Source organism: Penaeus monodon, chromosome 10, assembly GCF_015228065.2.
Source record: "Penaeus monodon isolate SGIC_2016 chromosome 10, NSTDA_Pmon_1, whole genome shotgun sequence".
Classification (NCBI taxonomy): Eukaryota; Metazoa; Arthropoda; class Malacostraca; order Decapoda; family Penaeidae; genus Penaeus; species Penaeus monodon.
Genome location: NC_051395.1, coordinates 5804063 through 5817485, shown reverse-complemented (window position 1 = coordinate 5817485; position 13423 = coordinate 5804063). Strand labels below are relative to the sequence as shown.

The 13423-nt window shown below is 42.0% G+C and overlaps 1 protein-coding gene and 1 long non-coding RNA gene across 2 annotated transcripts in view; both read right to left on the bottom strand.

Annotated features, from left to right (window-relative positions):
* Positions 1-4672: 4672 nt before the first annotated feature.
* LOC119577498 (tripeptidyl-peptidase 2-like) lies at positions 4673-8001 on the bottom strand. Its single transcript, XM_037925094.1, has 6 exons — positions 7986-8001; positions 7890-7933; positions 7633-7800; positions 7122-7303; positions 5776-5939; positions 4673-4777 (listed from the first exon to the last, which is right to left on the bottom strand). Exons 1-6 carry the CDS (start codon positions 7999-8001, stop codon positions 4689-4691), a joined length of 663 nt encoding a protein of 220 aa, XP_037781022.1. The 3' UTR covers positions 4673-4688.
* The window catches only part of LOC119577798, a 14369-nt gene continuing 8947 nt past the window's right edge, over positions 8002-13423 (bottom strand). Inside the window, exons 3-4 of the long non-coding RNA XR_005229147.1 lie at positions 8273-8384; positions 8002-8019 (exon numbers count right to left, since the gene is read on the bottom strand). This is a non-coding gene — a long non-coding RNA (uncharacterized LOC119577798). The remainder of the gene's footprint in view (positions 8020-8272; positions 8385-13423) is intronic.

The following is a 13423-nucleotide window of genomic DNA, read 5'->3' as shown; positions in this document are numbered from 1 at the left end:
CATTAACATAAAATAACCAATTTTTTTAAATCTTGCCATTAATGATTATTTTGTAAAGTAGTATGCAAGTAAAGTATGTAAGAAAGATGTAAGTGAAGTATAAGTATGCATTTTAAAAAAATTATGTAAGTATGCATGTAAGTTAAAATTATAAGTATGCATATGTAAGTAAAGTATATTATGTATGCATGTAAGTATATAAGTATGCATGTAAGTATATAAGTATACATGTAAATACATAAGTAACATGTAAGTACAAAAAGTTAACATGTAAGTATTAAGTATGCATGTAAGTACGTAAGCAATATGGCAAGTCAGCAGAATATTCGCCAACTCATGCCGTTCCTTCTTTGACGTCTGCCATGCATTGAGGCGCGTGAAGGGACTCAGCTTGTGCATGAATTCGCTGCAACAGACAAAATGCCGGAGGATATTTGTCACGACGTTGGAGATGAGAAAACCCCCGTGGAGGAGGAGGTGGAAGGGGGGGGGGGGGGGTGGAAGGGGGAGGTGGAGGTGGTGGTGGGGGGGAAATGGAGGTGAAGGAGGAAAGGGAGAAGGAGGGGGAGTAATAGGAGAGGTGGAGGTGGTTTAGGGAGGAGGAGATGGAGGTTAAGGAGGAGGAAAAGAGAGGAGGAGGAGGAGGAGAAAGAGGGGAAAGAGGAGGGGAGGAGGAGGAGGAGGAGGAGGAGAAGTGAGGAAGGAGGAGGTAGGAAGAGGAGGAGGAGAGGGTGGAGGAGAGGAGGAGGAGGAGGAGGAGGAGGAGGGGGAAGAGGAGGAGGGGGGGAAGAGGAGGAGGAGGGGGAAGAGGAGGAGGAGGGGGAAGAGGAGGAGGAGGAGGAGGAGGAGGAGGAGGAGAGGAGAGGAGGAGGAGGAGGAGGAGGAGGAGGAGAAGGAGGGGGATGTGGAGGTGGAGTAGCAATAAGAGGAGAAATAAGGAAGGAGAGGAAGAAAAGAAAAGAGGAAAAAAAAAAAAAAAAAAGAAGAAAAGGAAGAAGAAGAACAACAACAACATCAGAAGCACGAAGACAAAAACACAGCACACAAAGATAATTTAATAACAAGAAGGAAAAAAAAAGTTTACTAAAAGGAGAAAATACAGTAGATTAAGGTCTCTGAAATCCTAATGAATTCTTTGAAGGTCAATTCACCTTTCCCCCTTCCTTCCTCTCGCTTCCCTCCTCTTTTCTCCCTCCTTCCTCCCCTCCCTCATTCCTTTTCCCTCCCTTCCTTCCTTCCCACCCTCCGTCAGTCCTTCCATCCTTCCTTCCTTTCCTCTCTCCCTCCTTCCTTCCTTCCTTCCCTTCTTCCCTCCACCAATCCTTCCTTCCCTTCTTACCTTCCTCCTTCCTTCCTCCCCTTCTTCCCTCCCTTTCCCCTTCCTTCCTTCCCTCTCTTCCTCCTTCCTCCCTCCCCCCCTCTCCTTTCACCACTGACATCTCATTGCAAAATCAACATCTTCGAAACCAACACTGACATTTCATTGCAAAGTCATTTTCCTAATCATTGCAAGATTATCAACAACTTCGAAACCAGGACCAGGACGTCACACTGCAACATCAACAACTCCGGAACGTAGGAAGTAACGTCGCCGACATGTTGCAAGGTTGCAACGGCATAATTCATATCATTTTATTATATTATCACATTATCACTGTACATCATATTATTCTAGTTTTCTTTTCTTTTCTTTCTTTGCGATTTATTTAATGTCATCTTATTCTGTACAGTTCATGTCTAACCCAATTAGTCTCTTAGTACGTACGTACTTACACACACACACACACACACACACACACACACACACACACACACACACACACACACACACACACACACACACACACCACACACCACACACACACACACACACACACACAAAAGAAAGAAGGAAAAAAGAAAAAAAAACTGAATAAATAAATAAATAAATAAATAAATGAAATAAAATAAAAACAATAAAGACTGCAATTTTGGGCCCTTAATGTGATGTCGTGTGTCTTGGCGGATGTTTTATTTTCCATTTATTTTCCAGGAAATAGCAATAAGTTGTCATAAATGTAACCGTTACTGGCACCTGAGGCTTCATTTTCAGGGGGAGTGATAAAAGAGAGAGAGAGAGAGAGAAAAAAAAAACGGGAGGGAGGGAGACGGAGGGAAGGAAGGAGGGAGGGAGGGAGGGAGGGAGGGAGGGAGGGAGAGAGAATGAGAGAGAGAGAGAGAAAGTAAGAAAGAGAGAGAGTAAGAAAGAGAGAGAGAGAAAGTAAGAAAGAGAGAGAGAAAGTAAGAAAGAGAGAGAGAAAGTAAGAAAGAGAGAGAGAGAAAAATAAGAAAGAAGAGGGAAAAAAGAAAAAAAGAGAGAGAGAGAGAGAAGAGAAAAGAGAGGAGAGAGGGGAGAGAGAGAGAGAGAGGGGAGAGAGAGGGGAGAGAGAGAGGAGAGAGAGAAAGAGAGAGAGAGAGAGAGAAGAGAGAGAGAGAAAGAGAGGGAAAGAGAGAAAGAGAGAGAGAGAGAGAGAAAGGAAGAGAGAGAGAGAAAGAAAAAAAAAGAAAGAAAGAAAGAGAAAAAAGAGAGACAAACAGACAGACAGAAAGCAAGAGAGAGAGAGAGAGAGAGAGAGAGAGAGAGAGAGAGAGGGGGGAGAGGGAGAGAGGAAGGGAGGGGAAGAGGGAAGAGGGAAAGAGGGTGAGGAAGAGGGAAGAGGGAAAGAGGGAAGAGGAAGAGGAAAGAGGGAGAGAGGAGGAGGAGAAGGGAGAAAGGAGAAGGGAGAGGGAAGGCGGGAAGGAAGGAACGAAGGAAGGGAGGAAGGGGGAAGGGAGGCAAGAGAGGGAGTACAAAACATACCTAGTTACCTCCCCCCCCCTTTTCAAAATCATAATTTAGAGTCACTGAATTGTCTGTGACTAACCTGATCAGTCCATTTTCTTGTGCAAACACTCCACATCTAAAGCCTGGCAGTGTTCTGTATTGCTCTCGGACAGAATACGGGGAATATGGAATGGATTTCACTTTACTGCTGAGACAATCAGAGCGACGCAACCAGCAGTGTGAGGAGATGCCATGCTAGAAAAATTTAAGATATAAAATCATTATCTGGGGAAGGTTACTGGATGAAATGAATTATGTTTACAATTGCTTTTAACTTATTTTTGAATTCTATCTAGATTTTCAATATTACTTCTGCTGTCAGCTTAAGCAAATGAAAAAATATTAAGAATGCAAATGAAAAGTTTTAACCCAATGCTGCTGGGAAAATCTTGTGCTCATTATTTACTTCTTTGTGAAATGCCTCTGCCACATAGATGGCTCTGCTATGCTTAGCCACAAAGGAGTCAATTAGTAGACCTGTGAACTTTCCTGATTTCACCTTCCTTGTTTGGCAAGTTTTTTTTTACTAAGCTATGAATATCGATAGTGTTTTTTTTATTTTAACATTATAATACTATAAGGTTATAAACATTAACAAGAGCAAAATAAGATAACGTAAAATAGTTCGTAAATAAAGGAAAAGGTAAATTTGGGCGGAGGGGCCCAGTGTTTGTCTTTGGCTCATTAGTGACTTCGTACAAGTGTAGCCATCTATATGTAAAATAATTAATAAAGCAAACTCACAGTGGGCATGGCATGTACTTACATGCCATACCCGGCCCCAGCATTGGTTAAGAATGCAAATGAGGAAGTTAATCACAAAATAAGAGAAAGTTTCAACATATTCAAAGTATGAGGTTACATTTTTACAGTAAAATAAATTCATTAGTAGCAGCACATGGCTGTTTTTTTTTTTTATAACAAATTCCCCACCTTGTGCCATTCATAAGCTGGTTGCTACGTAATGTGAATGTTGGGACAGATGTGATGGCACCACTGGAGCACAGATGGTCACACCCCTTGCACCATCTGCTGTAGGTCCTCTGATGCCCAGGTATAAGGACATCCTGAAATCAGGCATTAAAATTTATTTTTTCTTTAAAAACATTAATTTTAAAGCTAGCAATAGATAGAGTTCATGACAATCAATGGTATGAATCTATACAATAAATGCTATAACCTACCAGGCAACTTCTAAATCATGAGTATTCAGCAGTCATCAGGTCAGGCGACACATAAGCACCAACACCAATGATTAAATCACTCTGGAAGTCTGGAGGAACTCCACTGTTGCAAGCGCTGGCCCATGATTGCCCGCTGATGATCCCCAAATAACACCATATTTGTTGACTACTTCGTGAGCCAACTTCCTAATCGATGGAAAGTAAAAATTACTTTATGGATGGGTTGGGATCTCAGTGGATTTAGAAACACCAAGTATAACTTTATGAGGATTAAGTAGGCAATTACTTTAATGATGTTTGTAAGTGCAAATTAAAGAAGATCCTGAAAACTTGAACTGCCTGTGCTGTCTAACTATTAGTATGGATATGAATGCAAAATTCAGTATAATGACATACATTCAAGATTACAATTTAAAGCACTTGAAACATAATTAACACTAACATCAATTTATACATAGTTCAATAACATTTTGAGTAACGAGATGTTTTAAAAATATGACAAATTTCCCCTGGATTAACTGAACTGCTGCCACCTGAGGTAGGGTAGGACCTCCTCAACACCATTTCCTTTTACACATTACTGTATTATCATCACTGTATCATTAACAAAATCAATTCTTTCTTACCTATAGTTATAGAGACTATCTGAGCACCAGGGGCAACACCATTCCTCTCTGGGGCGTCAGGGAAATTAGCCGAGCGATGGAAACCACATGTGTACCATGACTTGCTGGAAAAAAATTATGATGTTGTAATATGTTTTACACACTGGATTTTCTTAAATTTATGTAATTTTAACCCGTTTGTTTGTTGTGTGTGTCTCACTGTGCACACATGGACAACATCCAGACATTAAGAATCCTAGAGTGTGTGGCTTGTAGGTCTGGCCCACATGAACACTCATGCATGAAAGCTAGACTCCTTGCCATCTCTTTACTATGTTATTAGCTCTCTTTTCTACAGACGTGTTTTCCCCGTTTTGCCCCTTTCCAGTCTATATCTATTGTTTTTATGCTGTATCAAGTAATAATAGGCTGTTTTTTGGTGAAACAGATTCCATATTATCTTCAAGATAATTTACACTTTGTGTACTAACAGCAGCAATAAGTTACATAGTGGTACCTGTTATTTCATTTATTTTCACATTATTAAGTTTTCTATAATACACCCTACAGTAGTAAAAGTGGGCAGGAATAGCTTCTGCAGGCAGATATAGTGTCCTTCCCGGAGACAGCCCTCCCCCCTTGACATGGTTACAGATGGTAAAGGTCAAACCCTCATGAACCAGTGAAAAACCTGCAGATGCTCACAAACCCAGCCCCTTCTAGAAGGCCTGTTGAGTCAGGCTCACTCCAAGTGCTTTGTATACTAATGATGAGACATCCCTATTGCCTTAAACTTGGCAACAATTTCCCATGACAATATGTTTCCATCTCTTGTAGCTAATTTTTTGTTTCTAAGATGATACTCAGGATGAGATATCCCTTTCACCTTAAACTTGGCAACAATTTCCCATGACAATATGTTCCCATCACTTGTAGCTAAATTCTTGATGAAACTGCCTATCCCCCCACCAAATATTTCATGGCAATGTCTGTGTCACTTGGATCCAATGAATTATGAAATATAACATTACCATTTAGAAAAGTATAACATTATCATCTTAAAAAGTATAACATTTATATTTGCAAAGTTGTTCATTTACAAACATCAAATTCATATACTTACAACACATTCCAACAATTTCAAGAATATTTCCATCATTGTGCACATTTACAGAGATATTGTACTGGTCAGCTGATGTAAGCGATGCCCACTGGTGAGTAATTCTATATTCCCCTAGATGAATTCCAGATTCCAGTTCTCCCCGTTCCGATGTATCAATACATGCCCTGCAAAATTTATCTGGGTTATGATAGAGTACAAAAGCTATATCATTATATCTGAAAATTATTAATCAAGTCTTGAATTAATTTTATTCACTGAACATATTCTTAATTTTACAATACAGTACCACTAAATAGATTTCCTCTTCCTTAATCCATTACCACAGGGGATGGCATGCACCATGTAATTTTAATTTATCAATAAATGATACCACAAGTACTTAGTCATAAGAGAGAGAGAGAGAGAGAGAGAGAGAGAGAGAGAGAGAGAGAGAGAGAGAGAGAGAGAGAGAGAGAGAGAGAGAGAGAGAAGAGAGAGAGAAGAGAGAGAAGAGAGAGATAGGAGGAGAGAGTACGAGAGAGAGAGGAAGAGAGAGAAAGAGAGAGAAAGAGAGAAGAAAAAGAGAGAGATGAGAGAAGAGAAGAGAGAGAGAGATGAGAGAGATGAGAGGAGAGAGAGAGAGAGTAGATGAGAAGAGAAGAGAGAGTGTACGAATAGCATTAACAAGTCAAATAAAATATTTACAAAAGTTAAGAAAAAGGGGAAACAAGTGAGATAAGTCTGCTGCATGATAGACTCATTGTAGCTAAATACTTGTGGAGCCGCCTATGCGTAAAGACAATTAACCCTTCACAGTCAGGTGGCATGTACATACATGTCATAGCATGTCTTGAATATATTCTGGGTAGCATGTAGCATGGTGCGTCTGTCAAGTTTTCTGGGGACATGTACGATCACGCTGCGCACACTATGGTGCCAACATGATCTCCCAGCGGAGGGGCCTGAACCACTACAAATACAACCCGGGAGTGAGGGCTTTCATATTGGGAAACCAGCCAGCAGTATTGGGTTAATAAACTAGTCTCACAGTGGGTATGACATGTCTGTACATGCCATTCCCAGCAACACTGGGTTAATAGGATGAGAAAGTTCTGGTAATCCTTATGACTTAAATCTACTGTTGGACCTTTGAATTTCAACAGATATCTATTATCTAGTGAGAAATGTTGGCTATTGGGGGTGTAGCTAATTTCAAGACCATAAAAAATTGACGAAGGAATATTCTAAGGTTCAAGATCTGAACAATTTTTGTTAAAACAAAAGAACAAAAATAGGTGGGTTATACTCTCTCTCTATCCACATACCATCTGTATATTCTTTCACATTTTGTAAACTGGATAACTTACCTCCACACATCTCCATCATGATACAGGACACAATCATAAGCTGGTCCCAGGTCATTGTACTTTTTCTCCAAGCTGTTAAGCAGTGATACCCTGGTTTCAGCATCCTCTTTTGTCATTTTGTCAATCAAATTATTAGTACTGGCTCCATTACTACTACCATTGCTTTTATTATTTTCCAACAACTGGAAAAAAAAAGTTTGATATAGCACACCATACATCTGAATGAATTTATTATTTCTTCACTTTATTATTATTTATTATTTCTTTATTACTTCAGCAACTGAAAATTGGCTGCCGTTCTTAATAAAAATTAACAATCGTAGCAAACTAAAAAATGTTATATGACACATAACAAACTTACAGACCAACTTGAATTAAAGATAAGATTCAGAATATCATAATGAATATAGCCTTTAACTTTTCCTGAATTTATAAGTGAGTAATATTTATGAGTAAACTGTTTACTCATCTCAAGTGAACATGACCAACCACTTCAAAACAAAGAATGTACCTGTAACTTTCTTTGTGCCTCCGCCAGCAAAATTTTGTGAACAGGGTCCCACTGCTTCTCTTTGCGTTCCTTAATAATTCGCTCTCTCAGACGTTGAGGGTAGAGAATATAAGCACTCTTTACACCTATGGGGAACTTCCCTGATGGATTAACCCAGGATTCTGGAACCTATCAGAAAATTATATACATTAGCATTATAATAACTGTGAAATTCTTTTTCAATAACATCTAAACGTCATGATCAAACTGGAACCTACTTTCAATTTACGACCAGTGAGGCCTGCAATAACCCCATCTGCAGCTTAAAACAACTGTGGATGTATCAACATCTCCAGCTCCTGATGCATCAATGCGATCAATGACTTTCATTTTTCCTTCTGTTGTAACCTGGAAGAACAAATTTGAAGTCACTGCAGAATAACATAAAATATACTTCAGATTCTAGACATAAGCTTCCCTTTCCTTTGGCACTACAGTTTTATACCTAGAAAGAAATCTCACAAAATGGTATACAAGACTTAAAACAGAGAAACAGGATAATAGAATAGAAGAGAAATATCACATCCTTTCTCCTACGGTTTCCCCTTTCATAGATCCTGAAGTGAAGATGTAAATATAACAGATGATGCTTCTCCCTTACCTGAAGCCCAGGTGCCCCTGGATCAACACCTGAGTCAAAGATGGCCATCACTGTCCCACACCCATCAAAGTTTGGGTTCTTAGAAAGTAGACTAACAACACCAGTTTCCTTCCTGTTGGTAGAAAATAAGTTACTCTTGTGAAATAAAGGTAAATTCTGAAGCTTGAATAATTTCACAATAACCACTGATCCTTTGTAGGTTGATGGGGAGACTATTATGAATGTAAATCCACTGCATACCCTAAGAATCAATACTCAGTTGTAAAAGAAAACATAATGGAGGATGTACTTTTACATGTACTTGCAAACAGCCCCCCCCCAATCCCTTGCCCGTTGTTGTCGTGGGGGGGCTAAGGAGGCGGAGACTGAGACCCAATGATGGGGAACTCCCCAACCTTGGGACTCAGCCCTCGACTCAACTAATTTTGCATGGTCTTTATTTTTTTCCCCACCTTTCGTTTCTGTCCCTTCACCAAACCCTTCTACTATCCACCTCCTAAGGTGTGAGAGCCGTGCTGAAAGGATGAAAGGCTGACTTTGTGCCAGTCCTGAACGGCCTGAGGGAGCCATGGGCACGGTATTCCCCTGATTTAGTTATCTAGCCTTCCCCCTCAAGGGACCCTGAGGGGTGGACTGTTTTTACCCCCAACATAATCCAGGCTTACCATGGCCAGTAATGAAAATTTAAATCTCCACTATTAGGGGCAATGAGGCTTGCCCCTTTATAAAATTACCCCCAAAAGATGTAAACCCATCGATTCCCTGCCCCCAGGCTGTCCTTTGACCACGGCTCCGAACACTGCAATAACTACCCCCTATAAATACCTACTAGAACAGTAGCCAACAATCAACCCTTAAGAACTTTTCCCACTCTCCCAGCAAGCTCAACTTCACACCTCTACCCCACAACCTCCAACATCAACCACCCCTCCTCCCTTATTAATACTTACAGCCTTATTGCCCACCTCCCCATAACACTACCTACCTCAACACTACTCCATCTTCGTCACGCCCCCGCCCTTCGACCACCCCTATCTCTACAACAATTTTGAATACCCTCTTCAGCGCAGCCAAATGGGACCAATTTTTCGTGATCCCTTCCACAGCTCCCTACTCTGACAACACCCTTCTCTTCCAACAATGTCTCCAAAAACAAGTGGGTAAAAGTCTCTTTCCGTAGCCGCCCCGACCGCTCCCTTTCTTGTCACATAACATCCGAAAACCAAGCTATAGCTTTAAACAAAAACTAACAGACCTATAGGGTTAACCCCATCCTTGCAGAACCCCATCCAACCCTCAATACTTGCACCGGAACAGTTTCAATCTCCCCAGCAAATTGCCCATCTATGACAAAGATTGGTCAGATTGTGGAGAAGATCTACTTGCCTGTCTCACAGACTATGATGCAACATCAGTGCAATGCTACTCCTTTCCCCCCCAGAGGTATCGAAAGAAACCTACTAACATAGCAAAATTACCTTCCGTAGACATAAACCTTCCCTTTAACGTCTACATAGGAGGAGAATCCTCCCTGTTCGTCCATACCAACCTCCTCCACGTCAGTGCCAAAACTGTTGGCGTCTACGCCACCCAGCCAAACTTTTGCCGTTCCACAGCCAGATGCCCACTATGTGCCCAACCTGGCCATACCCGATCTAACTGCCCTGCACAATCACGCACAGTGCCAACTGTGGCGGCCCCATAATGATTTTTATAGGGGCTGTCCCACCTACAAATTTGAGTCTGAGGTAGCAACTTTCAGATTCAAACTTGGACTCACAGTACTGAAGCCAGACAAGAAGCACTCGACTGGTTTCTCTCTTACTCCTTACTCCAGTAATACTGCTCACTCAAACCAATTCTCCTAAACCCACCCCCCTACATCTACCCCCCCTTTCTACCTCCTACATTCCCCATCAAACTTTTTTGCCACCCAAAACCCAGACACTCCAATCTCTACTACGATACTTCAATCCCACTACAACCCAACACCTTCCCCTCTCCCTCCTCCCCACAAACCGTAACAGACAAAACAAACGTTCCCCCCCCTCTTCCCCTCCCACACAATCACCTCCATTTCCTTTGCTCCTAGCTTGGGGACACCAGTCCTCTCTTCCCCCCCTCACAAGAAATCCTTTATCCCCAAAAACTCCCCCAACCAACTCCTCAGAAGAAACCATTGAAATATTCAAGATTACCTCAGGGAAACTGACACTCAACTTCAAATACAACTCCTGCTCCTTCCACACACCAAGTAACTGCTGATATCCATCCTCCTCCTAACGATATCCCCCCTACACCCAATCCTCCTACCCCCTCCCAACACAGCCCATCCAAAATCTCCAACACATAGTACAATCTATATCAGTAAAGTATAACTATCCTTCATTGGAATATTCGCGGTTTCCGCTCCCACAGACCTGACCTTCGTCATATCCTTTCCTTTAAAACCCATCTATTGTATGCCTTAAAGAGACCTTTCTTACACACCCTCCAATACCAATCCCCAATTATCTTTTTGTCCTTCCCCACATTCCCTTTATGTCTCACCCATATATCAATCAGAAAACACCTTATGTCACACCTCCCTTTTAAAACCCAATGTCCCTTGCACAGTTATCCGTATTTTCCTTCACGTTGGATCACAGTGATTTCAGTCTACTTCCCCCCTTCCCACCTATTGACTTTGTTGCTTTTGAAAATCTAATTTCCCAACTTCAACCACCTTTCCTCATAGTTGGTGACTTTAACTGCCGCCACACTCTATGGGTGATTCTATCACAAACTCCCGGGGCCCGTCTCTAGAGCGCTTTCTCTCCACAGCTGACCTTACTATTCTAAATTCAGATCGCCCCACACACTTTGAATACACGCACGAAAATCTTTTTCATGCATTGACCTCTCTCTATGCTCCCCTTCTTTTCATTTAGATTTCCACTGGTCAGTTTAAAACCACTTTCCCTATAGTGACCACTTTCCAGTTCTCCTTTCTCCTACTTCATACGTACCACTCCCTAACTCCCCATGCTGGTGCTTTGATAGAGCCGACTGGCATACTTTCACTTCACTCTCTGCTATTCATACCCCTCCATCCCCCCTCACCTCCATTTCAGAAATGATACAGTGTTTCACAAATACAGTCTTAAGAGCTGCACATACAGCTATCCCTCGAACCTCAAGACCATATACCTCCAAATGTGTTCCATGGTGGAATTCTGATGCACTAAAGCACTTCGCTTAAAACGTGCAGCCTGGAAACAGTTACCGCTACAAGAGAGGTACTCCAAATCAACTATCAGCCCTTATCTCCCTTTTAAAAAAGAATCTGCCTATCTCCGTCGTACAATCCCGGGAAAAGTAAAAAAAAATAGCTGCGAAATTATGTTTCATCAATTACATCCTCTATATCTATCTCAAATCCCCCCCATCCTGCCCCTGTCCTCCATATTCGAAATACCCTCATTTCTGATCCTCTCCAAGTCGCTAATGAACTGGGTGATTATTTCAGCCAGGTCTAGTGGTTCTCACTTTCTCCCCACTTCTTTCTATTAAGACCACCAAGAACGTACCCCCATTTCCTTCACCCCATCCCCTGATGAGTCCTATAATGCCCCATTTTCTTCCTCTGAACTCATTACTGCCCTACAATCGTGCCGTAACACTCATGAAGGCCCGACGGTATTCACTACCTATGCTCCGGGAACTCCCATCTTCCTCCTTATCCTTCCTATTAAAAATTACAACCACATATGGACATCTGGAAATTTCCCTTCTAATTTGGGGAGAAGCTCTTATCCTTTCCCCTTTCCCGAAACCCAATAAATCGGGTACCTTTCCTCAAACTAAACCCCCATCGCACTAACTAGCTGCTGTGCAAACTATTAGAGCGAATGGTGAACTTCCGCTTAATGTGGTATCTTGAATCTCACAATCTTCTCTCTCCTTCCCCAAATTTGGTTTTCACCGTGCCAGAAGCACAGCTGACCCCCTTGCTCATTTGAGACATATATTACATCTGCATTTGCACGCCATGAATCCGTACTAGCTATTTTTTTTGATCTAGAAAAGCATATGATACACATGGCGGTACCAATTCTCCAACAACTGTCCTCTCTAGGCATACGTGGGAAAAATGGGGTCTTCATAAGTTTCCCTTTCCCCTCCCCAAAACACTTTCCAGGTTTAAATCGCCCCTGCCACATCATCTTTCTTTCCCCAAATCGAAGGTGTCCCACAAGGCAGTGTGCTCAGTACCACTTTATTCCTTCTTGCTATTAATGATATTGTCTCAGTTTTACCACCAGGAGCCCGGTCATCACTATATGTTGATTTAACCATCTATGCCTCTGACACATCCATACCAAATCTCTACCAATTTCTTCAATCTGCAATCTCATCAGTATCTTCCTGGGCCACAAACATGGCTTCCACTTTTCTACCTCTAAACTTTCTCCATCCTTTTCTCTCGCTCACGTGTAGGTCCCCCACCCCCACTCTTCTTATATGACACTCCACTCCAATTTCCGTTCCTCTGGCAAATTCCTAGGTGTCATTTTTGACTCCAAACTGTCCTGGCGAACCAAAATTTTACACATCAAAGAAAAAGCTCTCCGCCGTCTTCGAATCTTAAAAACTCTATCCCATATATCATGGGGCTCAGATCGCAAAACTCTCCTTCATCTTCTTGTTACTTTGATCCTCTCCACTCTTGATTATGGATGCCATATCTACTCCTCTGCCTCAACTTCTCTCCTTGCCCATCTTGATACAATCCCTCACTGTGGTCCCTTTGCTTAGCACTAGGCGCCTTTCGCTCCCCCCCAGTTGAGAGCCTGTACACTGAATCAGGCATACCATCTCTATCTCGATGTCGTGCCCTTTTCTCTCTCCGATGCTATGTTCGATTCCACCAATTTTCCCTCACTAAACTAACTATCCCCAACCCCTACATCTTACCTTAACTTCATCTCCACGATTACCTACTCCTTTCTCCCTCGCATGGATACCCTCCTCTCCCATTCCCCTTTCCCCCATCTCCAACCTCTCCCGTTCTCTGTCCATTCCGTCCCTCCATGGCTTATACCTCACCCCCATATTTGCTCTTCTGTTTTCCCCGACCCACCAAAATCAAATATCCCTCCTACTGTCCTT